Source organism: Schistocerca cancellata, chromosome 2, assembly GCF_023864275.1.
Source record: "Schistocerca cancellata isolate TAMUIC-IGC-003103 chromosome 2, iqSchCanc2.1, whole genome shotgun sequence".
NCBI classification, from domain to species: domain Eukaryota; kingdom Metazoa; phylum Arthropoda; class Insecta; order Orthoptera; family Acrididae; genus Schistocerca; species Schistocerca cancellata.
The window spans coordinates 307,763,371-307,780,608 of NC_064627.1; the positions used below are offsets into that span (position 1 = coordinate 307,763,371).

Below are 17,238 nucleotides of genomic sequence, written 5' to 3' on the forward strand. Positions count from 1 at the left end.
GAAAGGGAAGCAGTGGTTGCAAAGGGAGTGAGACAGGGTTGTGGCCTCTCCCCGATGTTATTCAATCTGTATATTGAGCAAGCAGTGACGGAAACAAAAGAAAAATTTGGAGTAGGTAATAAAATCCATGGAGAAGAAATAAAAACTTTGAGGTTCGCCGATGACATTGTAATTCTGTCAGAGACAGCAAAGGACTTGGAAGAGCAGTTGAATGGAATGGACAGTGTCTTGAAAGGAGGATATAAGATGAATATCAACAAAAGCAAAACAAGGATAATGGAATGTAGTCGAATTAGGTCAGGTGATGCTGAGGGAATTAGATTAGGAAATGAGACACTTAAAGTAGTAAAGGAGTTTTGCTATTTGGGGAGCAAAATAACTGATGATGGTCGAAGTGGAGAGGATATAAAATGTAGACTGGGGAGCAAAATAACTGATGATGGTCGAAGTGGAGAGGATATAAAATGTAGACTGGCAATGGCAAGAAAGCGTTTCTGAAGAAGAGAAATTTGTTAACATCGAGTATAGATTTAAGTGTCAGGAAGTCATTTCTGAAAGTATTTGTATGGAGTGTAGCCATGTATGGAAGTGAAACATGGACGGTAAATAGTTTGGACAAGAAGAGAATAGAAGCTTTCGAAATGTGGTGCTACAGAAGAATGCTGAAGATTAGATGGGTAGATCACATAACTAATGAGGAAGTATTGAATAGGATTGGGGAGAAGAGAAGTTTGTGGCACAACTTGACTAGAAGAAGGGATCGGTTGGTAGTACATGTTCTGAGACATCGAGGTATCACCAATTTAGTATTGGAGGGCAGCATGGAGGGTAAAAATCATAGAGGGAGACCAAGAGATAAATACACTAAGCAGATTTAGAAGGATGTAGGCTGCAATAGGTACTGGGAGATGAAGAAGCTTGCACAGGATAGAGTAGCATGGAGAGCTGCAGCAAACCAGTCTCAGGACTGAAGACTACAACAACAATAACAACATCAGATGATCTGAAAATTGTCAACTGAAAAGGCCTGGAGAGGTGCATATAATGTACACGTATCTGTGTTCTGATTGTTGGAACCAAAGGCTACAGTTGACCATGTAACAGTATAAAGATGGTAGCCCTTAAATTACAAATGTAAGATTAAGGAATCCAGAACATAAAGTGAAGTGTGAGAAAAACTTTTACACTATGAATATTTTTAATCTTGTACTGAAAATTTAAGGAGTTTGACAAATTAATCAAACCAGTGATAAATATTTTTCAAGCTGTTGAAAATTATGAATCCAAGTTGATGTATTCTGTTGAGTGTGTCATTAACCTCATATGAGTATTTGCTGCCAAATGCTAAGCACAGCATCTCACAAGCCAAACCATGCATACATCTCTCTTTCTAATGTGATTTTATTTTCATCCTATTTTCAAATGAAACTGCACAAAAATAAACAATGCCTAAAAAAATTTAAGAAACTAATTTAATTTAAAATTAGAAATTACAATATAAGTGAAAGTCAAACACTGAAGATCATACAACTTGTTAAAAAATGTAATATACACATTTCAAAAAAAGATAAGTAATTTATTACTTGCCTGATTTGTCCTGTCAATAACTGCCATTAAGATTTTGTCACGAACCAGATCCAAGAAGTAATTGCTTACTTCCTTTTTCCATTCACCCACAGCAGGTTCAACATTTGCTAAACGTGAAGGTATTCCTTGCATTGGCAATTGCGCAAAATCTCTGTGCATAAATCTTAGCTCTTCAGATCTCACATAGCCCACAGTTCCATAGTCAATATAATTTATCTAGAATAAAAAGTTTTCACATGTACTACAAATTTATAAATAAATGATAAATTATAGATATAAGGTAGATAAACCATTTAAACGTTCTAGCTAGTGCTCACAGACACTAAAATATACATTCATAACGTAACTGTCACTTCTGAAACTGTGAAAATCAGAGAATTTGGTCACTGTGATCAGGATGTTTCTGCTAAAATTATTAATAAATAGTTTTTAGTCCAGCATTGTTGCTACACAAGACTACTATTTGCAAACGAAAGTTCCTAAAACTACAATGAGACTGGATCAGTACACAGCAAAGAATATAGGTATATCAATTGCACTGCATTAGAGAAGCAAGGTTTATTACACCACCCTACTGTCCTGTAACAAGCCAAGTGCAGCATGGGACTTGTGTACTCCATGTCATGTCATCCTCTAAAATTAGCTATGATAAAGAGGACACACAGTATATGCAAGTGTTACCGCTTACAACCACCAGGTGCTACAGATAGGAACAGATATTGTTGGCAATAAATAAGAATAACATGATACTGCAATTTCAGAGACTTTAAATACGACACTGCATTAGGAGCCCCACTTGATCGGTCATGGCATTTCTGGTATGTGGGAAAAGTTTCAACTTACATGTACAAATTTCAATACCTGCAGTTCTATTAAGATCAGCAGGTGCAGATGTGCAGTAAGCAACAGTTGTTTACGATACTGAGTCCCGGAAGTGGCTGCTCGTCCGAGGTGCCCATGAAGACTAGAAGTGAATGTGAATATTAGGACTGGATATTTGTTGCCAAGAAGTGATAGAAAGTCTTGCTTTCAGCCATAAAAATCAGAACTGACAGAGAAACATCCTGAAACGTACTAAGTTGAATCCACTCCATTTGCTATTATTCTACATCTCTTAAAAATACTAAATCTTTTCCTTAAGTTTCATTTGAAGACAGTTATACACACAGTAGTATCTACCTAAATGTGCCAAAATGCTATTCACACAATAATTCATGAACATTCAGTATTCATAAGCAATCCACTGATTGCAATGATATATTTTGTTGGAAACCACTCTAATAAAGAACAAATGATGACTGAAATTATTACCACAGTACCTCCTGAAGAGTTTATCATTAATTCTGGGAGGAATAACACCACTCATTAGCAAAGCCTTAAAGCCACTCTTTACAGTGAACTATTACAGTTTTCCTAAAAGTAATTAATTTAAGAGATTATTACAAACAAAGTCCGAGAACAGCCGAAATTACTGTTCCCTTTTGTACTACTATGGCTGTTAAGATTCCCAAAGTTTGATACTACACTTTCGTTGGATTAATTTTTCTGGATTGAATGAACCTTTTCTTAACCAATTAAGCAACTAATTAAGAATTTGCATTAATGATCATAAACAATTGTAAGTGTAAACAAGGCTGCCATACTTGTAATTAGGGAATTCACAGCTTTGACTCACTGAATATTTCTATAGTCTTCTTTATTTTATTAATCCGTGACATATTTTGTAAACCAAATTACTGTCCCAATACAGCTCATCCAAATCAGTAAAATCTAACATAGCAGTTTTTCAAACCATTACTTAGTTTCCAAAATGCTATAACGCTCAAAACACTAGTCTTTATACGGCCGACACTATTCCAAAATCTGCAATCACACACACACACACACACACACACACACACACACACACACACACACTAATAAAAGATCTGCAGACTGAAAGCACACAAGCAAAATCTATCCTACAGGCCCGCACGAGCTAGCACATAAGCAAGAACTATGTAACAAGTCTGTATATTGAAGGACAAATTTGCTCTATTTCTGCGAATCTCTTTGATCGAAGTGCAGTTCATACCTGTCCATCAAATGCATAATAGTGAAACACTACTGTCTGTCTGTATTGTGGTGTTAATTGCTGTATGTCAACTATATACAGTACATTTCTGTAGTTTATTATCGGCCTTCATGAACCTTCTGTGTCCACTGAGTGTTTAATTTAATACCAACTTTGGAATGTTCATCTGCCAGACTTGTATGTAAAAGTGCTCTGTGACTGCCTTAATACTGTCACTCTATTGTATTGTTGTGGCAGTGTGTATCTGTGATAAGCTTTTATATGAGGTCTGTGACTGGCTGGTCACTGTACTGCACTTACTGACGATAGTTATGTAAAGCAGTCAAATCTGTTAAAAGCTGTGTTGCAATGTTGCTGGACAATTTGTAATAAAACTATTTTCAGTAATCAGTTTATCTCCTGTCAATCAGATACCGAGAGCTACTGTATTTACTCGAATCTAAGCCACACTCGAATCTAAGCCGCACTCGAATCTAAGCCGCACCTGAAAAATGAGACTCAAAATCAAGGGAAAAAAATTTTCCCGAATCTAAGCCGCACCTGGAATTTGAGACTCGAAATTCAAGGGGAGAGAAAAGTTTTAGGACGCACCTCCAAATTGAAACAAAGTTGGTCCATTGTAATATGAGACACAATTTAGGTTGAATGAATGACGATACAGCTACAGTAGTTTGGTTCGAGTCGTAAGCTTAGCAGTTAAGCTTTACCAGGTACCCATTGCTACGCGTCAGGCGCTCTGTCCGTATTTATATGGGTACCCTTCCTCTTTCACGTGCTTCATCTGGTTTGAATTGACTGCTTATTTTTCTTTGATCTGATAAGTGCCGTTCTCTTTGTTATAGGTGGTTACGTCACTCTAAGCCGAAAATGCATTACTGTACTGTGCCATGTATTGTGTGTCGCATTCTGATAATGAGTGTTTACAGCCTGTCGCCGGTTGCGGCATGGCTTGCTTTTGTGCACGCTACCGCAGCTTACAAAAAAAAAAAAAAAAAAAAAAAAAAAAAAAAAAAAAAAAAAAAAAAAAAAAAAAAAAAAGAGGGGAATTGTCTCGTAAGTGAAACAATGGCTAGAGACTGCTATTTGTTGTTACTTACACTGCAACTTTCTTTGATAATGATCAACAAAAACCAAATAATAGACTGTGTATGATAGATGATGTTCTGAACAAGAGTTTAGCGAAAATTTTTGCAGGCGCCTCTTTAATACATTACATTCTGCACAGAAATTAGAGTCATCTTAGATTTAAAAATCTAGTCAATTGCTGTGCTTCATTTCTGAGTGTATCACTATTAGGCATAAGAATAATACAAATATGAACATGACATGATATGTATATTCTTCCGCGTTTGCTGTTGTCTCACTCTAGTTTCGTAGTTTATTAGGCAGACAGGATTTAAATGAGATAGCAGCAAACACGAAAGAATACATGGCAAAATGTTTATATTTGTATTATTCTTATGGTGAAGAGAATACTGCATGTGATTCACATTTAATAAAAGTTCCTGTTAGTGACCATCTCTTCTCACAGATAGGAAAAAATTCAGAATGTAGAGTTGGCCATACTGATAAATATCCCAAACAGTCTTGCCAGTCGGATTTTCGTAGTACAGTGAAATGCTGCTACAGTCGAAGATGAACAATACAGGATTTGTATTTACTTTGTTGGCTCATGTATGAAAATGCAGTGGTCGAAACTCGGGGGGCGGAGAAAAAAAAAGCTCGTCTTCCATCCTTTTTTAAATTTATTTTTGGCGCCAGTATTTACCTTTGTGCCTGTAAAGCATGCCTGTGTAACGCTACATATATTCGACGGCAGAAGTTATTTGTGGCTGCACCTACCAACATTTTTCAGAACTTCCACTTACTTTGCACTCGATTCAAAGCCGCAGGTGGTTTTTTGGATTATAAAAAACCGGAAAAGAAGTGCACCTTAGATTCGAGTAAATACGGTAACCAGAAATTGCACGTAGAGACACTCTAATCCCTCGTGTGTGTGGGGGGGGGAGGGGGGGGGGGCGCGTGCACACGCGTGTGCATGGTTTTTTCCCCCCCATATCTCCTCATAAAGCACTGGAGATTTCTACCAAACATGGTACACATATTCCTTACTGTCAGGCAACAATCGCTGTGGAGGTAAAAACCACTTACCTACCATAGTTCAGCAGATATGACATAAAAATAAGGAGATGCATGAAAAACAAGCTGTGTCATGCATGATCTTTAAATTTATTACTTCTTTGCTACTAACTCTATTCCCAACACATTTTTCAAACAGTACCCACATAACCCACTCTATTTGCCTACACAAATAGATCATGGTATGACATACAGCTCAAGAGATATGATGTCATAAATAATGAAATGATTTAAGACATTACCGAATCATGTACGAAGTTTTAACACATTCTTCACAGACAGCAATTACCCTCCCAACCCTGTACGAAAACAGATGTCCCGTGCCGTACCTCTCCAGTCACCCACCACCTCCCAAAGTCAGACCATGAAGGAACATTCCCCTCACGACTCAGTACCATCCAGGACTGGTGCAACTGGGTCACATTCTCCACCAGATTTTCGACTAACTCTCGTCGTGCCCTGAAATGATGAAAGTCCTACCCACTATCCTTCCCACCCAGTGCTAGTCTGCTGCCCACCAAACCTACACAATATCCTAGTCCATCCCTACACAACTCCTGCTCCCAACCCCTTGCCTCATATCCTTGTAATAGACCTGGATGCAAGACCTGTCCTATACATCCTCCCACCGTCCCTCTCCAGTCCGGTCACAAACATCACCTATCCCATCAAACAAGGGGCTACATGTGAAACCAGTCATGTGAGCTACCAGGTAAGCTGCAATGACTATGCAGCATTCTACATGGGCATGACAACCAACCCACTACCTGTCCACATGAATGGTGACTGACAGACTGGCCGTGAAACAGCTGGACCATCCTGCTGTTGAGCGGACTCGTGTGTGTGTGTGTGTGTGTGTGTGTGTGTGTGTGTGTGTGTGTGTGCGCGTGCGTGCATCCATCCGTCCGTCCGGTAAAGGCCTTGTTGGCCAAAAGTTCACTTTCTGACAGTCTTTGTGCTGTGCCTATCTGCATCTCCAGTACATGGTGAGTAGGAACTTTATTTAAATATTTATTTAATATTTGTGTTACAAGTTAATATTTTCAATTTTTTGTTGCATAAATACATGAATCTCTTATTAATTTTCAATGCACAGAAATCCATGCCATAATTATAATTAAACGGCGTAGTTGGTGTGCAATATAAAATGCGCAATCCCTGTATCTTTCTGCTGTGGGTTGGCAGGAGAGCCAACACCGGGTACTAGAGGAAACCGAAAGGCACGCGTTTTAGCTCACGCAGGCTGGCGTGAGGTCTGGAACAGGTCAAGGAAATTAGACTTTAGCAAAAAAACAGACGTAGCTGGTGGAATACTTAATTTTAATCCATTAATGGTGAACGTCGCTCTTGACGGTACATTATTCATAATCTCAATAGCAACTGGTAATGGCGCCTTGCTAGGTCGTAGCAAATGACGTAGCTGAAGGCTATGCTAACTATCGTCTCGGCAAATGAGAGCGTATTTTGTCAGTGAACCATCGCTAGCAAAGTCAGTTGTACAACTGTGCTAGGAAGTCTCTCTAGACCTGCTGTGTGGCGGCGCTCTGTCTGCAATCACTGATAGTGGTGACACGCGGGTCCGACGTATACTAACGGACCGCGGCCGATTTAAAGGCTACCACCTAGCAAGTGTGGTGTCTGGCGGTGACACCACACTTTTTACCTTTAAACCTCTTACCAAACAGTTAGAAAATTAACCATTCGCTCCTCTGCACCAAAATGCTGATTACTTTAGAAGTTATTGCGATTTCAATAAAATTTTACATTTATTTCTTTTAATTTTTGAAGTATTACGCTTATTTTGATGCAACCCTTCCCAGTTTCTCTGCAATTTTTTTAATTCTTTTACTTATTGTAATATGACTGTGTTTTTCGCTCCGACTGTGGGGCGTTGGTGGAACAGAAGGCTGTGTCGTGATGGAATGGGAACACGGAAGAGGCTAATGGGTAAGGACGATGACTAATGAAGTTTGAGGCCAGGAGAGTGACCACAGTGAAAATTCTAAGCCATGGTAATTCAACTGATTCACTCCAAAGTCGAGCAACAGAGGAATAGCTAACACTTTTCAACTTTTGGAAATCTAGCACGATTGCCAGAGAACTCTCCCTGGCTTCTGTCAATGTATCAGTAATGACATTTCCAATTTTCGAAGTCAATCATATATTTAATCAATTCCCACCTGAATATTGGCTTCATTATATATTTTGCAAATTTTGTTAATTGTTTCATTGACACACTGTGGTAGACAGAGTATCCATAGTGTTGATTCATCAACCACGTACAGGTTTGTGATTTGGACATAAATGCTTTTAGCTGGGGGGTTCTTTAACTTAGTGAAAGACATACAGACTGCTACTAAAGTTTCGCACTGATCCGTAAATTATGACCTGACGTGCTAGTGAATGCTTTTGCTCTCACTGGATTGATAAACTCTTCACTGCCTGGCACACTCTGATTAAAATTACTTTGCAACTGACATTTTAGCGAGTTTAGTGGCAGAGGCCAGCCACCATCCAACCACAGTTCCTTCTCGAGTGCCAGGTGCTCACTGTGTTGCCTGTTTTGTAGGACTCTGCAACACCTTGTGAAGTGTAGCGCGCAGTATGCCAAAGACAACACTGTCCATCGCCAATGCAATCTGTCAATCACAAAGTAATTTTAATTGGAGTATGCATCTGCTCTTCCAGATGTTTGCAGACTTGTGTTCATCTACCACACAGCGTACAACACAGGATTGTTCTGTCACTTCTGAACACATCAGAAATTTCCATCACACATTCAGTTGTTCCACATACTCAGAATGCTAAAAACTGTATAATGTAACAAGTGTCAGAAATGACACAAGACAAACAACTGGAAAACATTATGTACACACAAAATTAAAAATTTGTTTGATTAGATGAACTGCGAAATTCAGTGTGGCGCAGATACTGATTAACTGACCAGGCAGTCAGTAGAGTGTCAGAATAGGAGAAGGATTTAGGGTTAGTAAGAATATGTAATTAGCACATTACAACTTTAATATTGAAAGAAAAGTTAGACACTGTATATAACACCTATTTCAGTGAGCAAGATTCAAAGCACAAAGGAGTTAAGGGGATCTGGAATGGTTCAAAACCATAAAATGTTCAATTTCTATTTTTTAGCATTTTTAAAATCTACAGACTTTCCCCTTTCAATCAATATAAAATTTATTCAGTCCAAAGGACTACAACTATTTTTAAAATATTTTTGAAATATGTTCTGCATGGGTGTGACCCATTGTCCTGCTTTTAAGCAGCTGTAAAACATTATATCTACATGCTCATTATGTACATTTCAGTGATATAAGTGAGAGAATACAAGTGTTACAGGATAAGTGTTGTGGTTAACCTGTGATAGTTCGACACATATTACTCACTCAATTGTCACGTGTTTCTGTTTATTTACACTTATGTAATCCTACAACTTTTTGTAGTGAATCCTGTTCACTGATGACTGTTTTATTGAAGGATAATCATAGGTAAATGTAAAGTGACTAGAAATCTATGGCTTTTAAGAAAAGGAGACATGTTGGAAAGCCAAAGTATTATTGTAAACTAGGAAGACGAAACCAAGTGTGCGAACCTAACCTTGCTGGTACACCTGGCTATTGCAATGAAAGTGAGAAAGAAAGTACTTCACTGAGCAAGCTTGGTTCAGTTAGTGAAAAGCAAGAATGTTTTGTGGGCAAATTAGATGTGAATTATTATTTGATATGTCAGTTCTAACCAGAATTTTTGTAAACCGTGAAAGATGTATTCAGAGTAGTGAAGTCAGTCTGGAACTATCTATGAGAAATCACACAGGACTTGCCAGCGAAATGGAACTGACATGTGGTGTTTGTACATGACCACCTTTTGGAACAATGTTACAGTAACTCCAAATTAAGAAAATGGTAGCAAAATCTGTGAACGCAACACTAGATTTGTTTATGCCTTGTGTACAATTGGTAAGGATGGTACTGCAGGTGCAGTTTTTTGTGGCATGATGAATCTTCTAAATCCCCCAACCAAGCTCACAAACTATAATAGATTTATAGGGTCTAAAGTAGAAGATGTCTGCATAGAATCTATGAAGAAAGGTGTGGAAGAGTCAGCAATAGAAAACAGTGGTAATAGAGACTTGACTGCAGAATTCGATATACATAGCATAAACAGACACACACACATCTCTTCATGCTAAAGTGTCTGTTGCGAGTATGTATAAAGGAAAAGTTTTAGATGTAGCAGTAATATCTAAACATTATATATGTCAAAAAATAAAGGTACACATGAACATACCTGCACAGCTAACTATAGTGGCAGTAGTGAAGGCATGGAAGCGGCTGGAGTTGCTGGTATATTTCAACTTTCTTTTGCATGTGACAAAGTGCGATATGTGAATTACCTTGGTGATCGTGTTTCTAACAGTTTCAAACATATTCAAGAACTGAAGGCCTAAGGTAGTGATGATGTAGTGCAGAATTCTGAGTGTACTGGACACGAACAGAAATGAATGTGATCAAGACTTCGGCAACTGAAAGCTTCGTGCAAAATACAAAAACTCATTGATGGTACAGGGTTGGTTGGGAAGAGAAGGTTAACTCAAAGTGTAATTGACAAAATACAGAACTATTATGGGATGGCTATTAGGCAAAACACACAGTGCCGATGAAATGAAGAAGGCTGTTTGGACTTTTTTTTTCATACTTTTCAACCGATGAATGTCCCAATCATTACTTGTGTCCCAAAGGAGAAAACAGTTGGTGCAAGTACAACAAGGGATTGCTAGCTGGTGAAGTCTAAGAATCATAAACACAGCCTACCTGATGCAGTAATGGAGGTGATAAAACCTATTTTCAGAGACTTAGCAGCAACTGAACTGTTGAAAAAATGTGTTCATGGAAAAACTCAAAACCCCAATGAAAGTGTAAATAGTGCTGTATGGTCAAGAATCCCCAAGACTGTGTCTGTTGGAACAGAAATATTTCACTTTGGTGCGCATGATGCTGTTGCTACTTTCTATGATGCCAACGTTGTAAGATGCAAAGTATTTTGAAACATGGGAATAAAGATAGGTTTCAACACGATATGAACGATGCTTGCTTTAGACAAGGAACATTTTCGGGCTGTTGACAGGACTGTAAATAGCCTAGAAATACAAGCCAGAGTATACAGGAGGAAAGCAAAGAGGAAGCTGGAGGAAGAGTTTGCAAAAGATGGAGATCATCCATCCTATGGACCAGTAATGCACTACAAAGATAATTCAAACGTTGTTGCTTGATTTCCAAAAGTTTTATTTTTTCATATAGATTACATGTTTTCTCAGGATCTACCAAAACAATTTGCTTCAAATTTTCAGAAAATGGTGCACAGTCCCTTTTGCATAACTTAACACAGCCTTTTTCCAAAAAAATTGTATATTTTTGAATTTATAAACAAAAAGTGGCACAAAAATAGTGAATTTTCATTACAATAGAAAAAATTAATTTCTAACAACTGAATTCAATTTTTTAAAAATCAATGTGTTAAATTGTAGCCAATACTCCAATAACTTCCTAGCTCAAATACTTTCTGAGAAAACACGTAACTTATAAGTGCTGTTTTAACATTGGGAAGATAGGGTTTTCTGGAGTCCTTTAATGAGCTATATAGTTTGTACCTTGTGTGGTTGAACAACAATTGACAAAAAACAGTTTTCAGATTCATGATGTTTATGTTAATATATATTACCACTCACATATTTTGTTCCAAGTGAAAACATACCTATGTAGTTTTATGCGATAAAACCATATGATCAGTGTACGTGTTGTTTCTCAGAGTTAAGTTATGGATGAGGAGTGGTGTGTCTCACTAGGTATCTGTTGCTCATGAGAAGGAAGGAAAACAGAAGTTTAACATCTCATTAATGATGAGACTTTAGAGCTACAGTAAAAAGTCAGGTCAGAGGAAGACTGCAAAGGAAATTTACCTGACATTTTTAAAGGAACCATCTGAGTTTATGCCTTAACCAATTTGGCGTGGATGGTGTAATGGTCGCCTGGTCGTAGATATTGCTAATTGCTATAATCGCACTCCATTTACGGAGCTTGTTAGCACTTGATGTTAGGTTGGCGCCATTAAAATGCATTGTGTTGTAGTAATCGCTGCTACTTGCTGGATCGCTTCTGTCTCTCGATGCTGATGCTGGCTCTACATCTGGTTGTCTAGGGTTAAAAACATGAGGTCCCGTGTTTTTATGTGCTTTTGATGATAAAGAATGAGCAAAACCAACAAATATGTAAACTTCAAATATTTATTATTCTGGTGGCCATCTTAATTCCACTGTCCACCAAAGACCATGACTCAACACAAAGTAGTACTTCCGTTACATGTTCTTTGCATTGTTTATCCACCTCAAACAATAACACACAAACACACTTTACCAAAGTGACATTCCGACTGCCCTCCCGACCGTTCTTGCTGCTTGTATTTATAACATTGTCAAAGAACTACTAAAAAGAGATATAGTTTACAAGTCACATGTATATCTGTTATCATAATTTGTGAAGAAAAGTTATTAATTTGCATCGAGTGACATAATTTAACATGTTATTAAAATGACAGACAGATTTGTTGACTTGACAGAATAATTCTTTGTTACAAAAAGGCCGTTTTTTAGAAGTTTGTCAATTGACTTCTCTAATTTGCATAAATAAATAAATAACATGAATAATTAAGAATTACATTGGTTTTCGTCTAAAATAGGAATGATTACGTGAATACTGAGTAAAACCGCTCCTAGTGAACAAATAGGTTTCACTGGGTGATTTTTATTTAAGGAGATCCAAAATACCTAAGTTGGCCACTATTTTTCGTACTTCATATTAATTATTTAAGATGAACTTAGTGTTTTCACATGATGACATTTGCTGTATCAGTGATCAAGTGATATAAACTTTTGTGTGGGTCAGTTATTCAGTATAATTTAATGGGTTGACTGTTTATGGAGACATGTTATGCAATCATTGTTAACATACACAATAACTTTTCTAAACTCATAAATACTCGTCAAACTGGTTGAATTTGGAGGGTATCGCATACTTCGGTAAAGTAAAGCCTTTACTATGTTCCGTTACAATGGGAGGGGGCAGAAGCACCTTCTTGAAAGGAAGAGTAGCAAGTGTATCTTAGACTGTTTCTATTAACATGTAACTTCCATGGGGATGGAAGACAGTTGAGGCACTGGCTGATTAATACAGTTTCATTTGCAAATTTTCCTAAATTTCACACACTTAATCATCTACAGATCTAGAAATACAAATAAAAGTCAATAGTGTAAAAGGATCTACAGAAATAGATAAAACACACTGAAAATAATTTAAATTGAAAAAGTTTAATTTATAGAATATCAATCATGAGTTATGAAAAGTCATTAAGATTTTACAACATAACTGTCAAAAGCTGTACAAATAAGAGGAATGCATCAGACTTAGCAAAATTCAGTGCTATCCCACCTATTACTTATCCCTCTCTACATTGTACCACTGATCATCTATGACACATGGATCTGTATAACACAGAATGGGGGAAGTAATATTTGGCTACTGTATTACTAATTGCACTCTGCATCATAGAGGTCCATGTGTCACTGATCATTCCTGATGTGGATACACACAATGTAGCACGAGATTTGTAATATGTTGGATACCAGTGAAAGTTTTTAACAAGTCTGGTATATGGCTATTCTTCTTATTTTACAGCTTATGACTGAGCTCATTTACAAAACTTTTTGATTTTTCGTGACTTGCGATTAATCTCGTATAATTTAATTAAAAAGAAATATGTTTTCAGTATATGATATCTACTATTTTATTTTCATTTATAGAACTGAAGACAATAATTAACTGACACAAACCAGTAATAATTTGTGACATTTAAGACTGTTAAAATAAACATTTAAAAATATTTCATCACAAATATTTTTTATTCCTCCTCCTCATTTTCTTTTGCCATTCAGTTGTATTTATTGATGGCAAAATTACACGCTATTGTTTTTAGAGCTCTGTCTTCAGGTACCTTACAAGGATGAAGGGTTGATATGAATTCGGAATGTATGTCCACTTCTAATCTGGTTTTTACTTACAATCAAACCTGAATGGGAGAATGTCAAACAGCTTATAAAGGAAAAGACACCTCTTTGGTTTAGGAACTACATGTTTCTGGTAATGTAAATGAACATGCTTTGACCTGGATAAAATAAAATATAGTATCTTGAAAACCGATAAAATGGCATCACTGTATCAGATGAATTCAATGTAGACATGATCAACATAACCTGAGACTTTAATCAACAGTGAAGGTAAAGAATACTCAATGCAATACTCAGCAACTGGAAGCAGTTCATCATCATCTCATTACAAAAAGTGAAAGAAGGAAATATACCAACTGCAGAGGTTTACATGTACACATGCAAACCCATGCACTACCAATATGAACCAAAACGCTGCGAATACACATGGCGTATTTCTGGAGCTCATAGCTCAGGTTCTATTGGTGATAGGAAGGGAGGATCAATGTTTTGGGTAGCCCTTGGACGAGGGTCCATTTGTATACCCAATAGAAGGAACACATTACTGTAACTACCCTACCCTACCCTACCCTACCCTACCCTACCCTATACTACACTACACTACACTACACTACAGGGTCAAAATTTGAATATTACACATTTTCTCCAGCTTAGGCAAGCGGAGAAAATTAGTTGGTTCTTTTTGTGGTAGAGGTGGTCTATGGTGCGCCTTAAGCAGCTTATGGAGAAACCATTTAGTTCATGGGTGGTTCCTGAGAAAAACTGAAGAAAGAATTTTTCACCATCCTTTAACCAACAGCGGTGGATATCTGAAAAACTAACCGCAGCAAACAGATCACATTTTAATGGTATATTCTCTAGGCACTTATCCAGAAGTGTCATCTTCCAGTTTTCAAAATCTCTATCTGTTATTGAGTAACACCCCAAAGCATGGTTTCTTACTGGGCTGCAAATTCCACTAGGTATCAAAGCTGGGCTGCTGATTCCAAGACGGTTATACACAGCAAATGGCTGTAATTTTTACAATATATTCCAAAGATCCAAATCTCAAACAACCTCTAAAATTTTCTTGATATTTTCTTCTGTTTCAGAGATATGGAGATTCAAAGTTGCACTATCTGTACATGTAAAATATGCAAGTAAAATCCGTTGTGAGGTGAAAACATAGTTTATAAAGTGACATAGCATGGAGAAAGATGTTGAGAAGCGTTTCTGTTAACGTAAGAAGGGTTCTTGTACTAAAGCACATAAAATCCGGTCTGCATTGTAAAATTAGTTTTGCGTTATTCCAATTTCACATAAACTATCAAAATTTTACTGACCCTTAAAGTTCTTTTCATATGGGTGAATGCCCAGCTGCAGCAGAGAAAAGAAGGAAACCACCAGAAAAAACACCTATCGGAGAATAAAAAAGCGAGCATGCTCCTGTTTAAAAGACTATGACTGAAAAGTGGGTACCAGGTGCCTCATTCTACCTCCCTCAGCACCTTTAAAAATTTTCCCAAACATTTTGGTATGCAAACATATTCACACTTTTTTACACTGAGGGACAAGGAGATAGTGGCAGAGGGAGAGAGGCGAAATACTAAATATTGGAAGACAGCAGACAGTGGTCATGGTATAGAAAGGGCAAAAAAGAAAATTACGGTGAGTGACACAGTGGCTGCGGAACATAGTGATAGTAACAGAATAGTGCTAGGAAAAGAGTGAAGGACACAATGCCACTGGGAGATGAATAAAGAGAAGGAGAATGTGGAAGTGGGTGAGAGCCTGTGATAATGAGAGACAACAGTCTATGACAATGACAACAAGAAAGATAGAGATAATGATAATGAGAAGAGACAGTAGCAGTGGGAAAGGATGAATGAGCTAGTAGCAACTGACAATGAGTTTGGCAGAATGAGTGAATGAAAAAGGCAAGTGGTTGTGGATGGGTATGACCGACTAACAGCGATGGACTAGTGGATGCGAGAGTGTTTCAGTTAGGGGAGCTTGTGGGAGAGAGAGGTGAGTTGCATGTTAAAAAGGGCGTGAATGTTTTTGCTTGCCAAAATTTTCCATCCATGAAAAAATATTTTGTTTCCAAAAATTAATGTATAAAAGGAAAATGAAAAATTCAACATCTGATGAGAAAAAATACAGGCTACTGAACTGAAATTCATTACGTCTAAGAAACAGTGTAGCTTCCAAATTAACACATGGTCTTTTTGTTTTTGAGGTCTCCCTTCTGCAAACACAATTTTACAACTAATATTGGAGTTATTCTGTCTTTTGCGACTGTACAGTGTCTTATTTGTGTATAGAAGAATACATGGAAATAACCAAGGAGCCAATAAGTACTAGTACAAAAAATCGTTCTGCTGTGATAACTGTTTATGATCTTGTTAAATCGACGTGTATAAAACAAACAACTGTTATAGTGAATGAAATGTCTTTGGTCGATATATGACTTTGAACAGTTGCAACAGACAAAATATCTCTAATATTACTTGTTACAATAAGGACCACAAATGGATGAAAGACCTATTGACATTAACTTTCACATCATAACTACTTTTTTTCATATTAAAAAGAAATGCATCGATAATAAATATTCCTTATTTTCCATTCATCACAACATCAGTATTTGGTACAGTTTTTGAGCATATAATATGAACATATGCCTTTAGTAAAATCTCTCAATGAGCTTTTCTTAGCATATCTAGATATTTTTGTCGAAGAAAAAGTTGATTACAGGCTGTGGGAAACAGCGAACATATGGAGTGTGTTTCCATTAATTCAGTGTTAACTGGATTGTTATTAGCGTCATTCCCATTTTAATACACCTGAAAATGTTTACAGCTCATGGCTTGGGTTTACCACTGTTCTCAGAAAAACTGCATTAAACACAAGTTGTTATTAACTTAAAAGTATGTAAGTAAATATGAACGAAGTCCTTCACATACAGTTTTTAATACTGAAATAGCAGCACATCATCAATGCAGAATTCGTTCACATGAAAGCATACTAATATGGAGTTAACTGCATTCTAAACAAGACTGTTATAATGTTGCCTTTTAAAAATTATGCTCATATATATATATATATATGAGCCTCCACCCTCTTCCCCCGCACGGTCTGAGGCGCATTGCCACGGTTCATGCGGCTTCCCCTATCAGAGGTGCGAGTCCTCCCTTGGTGTAAGTTAATTTAGGTTAGATTAAGTAGTGTGCAAGCCTAGGGACTGATGACCTCAGCAGTTTGGCCCCACACTCAATGAACATGTCTATGACTTAGATTTTGTTTACAATGCTGATGAAGCTGCATTAAATTGGAAATCATTACCATCAAAATCTTTAACTCTTCAGCAAGAGTCCAACTTCAGGAT

The 17,238-nt window shown here is 37.2% G+C and overlaps 1 protein-coding gene across 1 annotated transcript in view; it reads right to left on the reverse strand.

The window, feature by feature from the left end:
• The window catches only part of LOC126161691 (uncharacterized), a 302,362-nt gene that overhangs the window by 102,096 nt on the left and 183,028 nt on the right, over positions 1-17,238 (reverse strand). Inside the window, exon 13 of the mRNA XM_049917707.1 lies at positions 1,588-1,803. Coding sequence (XP_049773664.1) covers positions 1,588-1,803 — 216 coding nt within the window. The remainder of the gene's footprint in view (positions 1-1,587; positions 1,804-17,238) is intronic.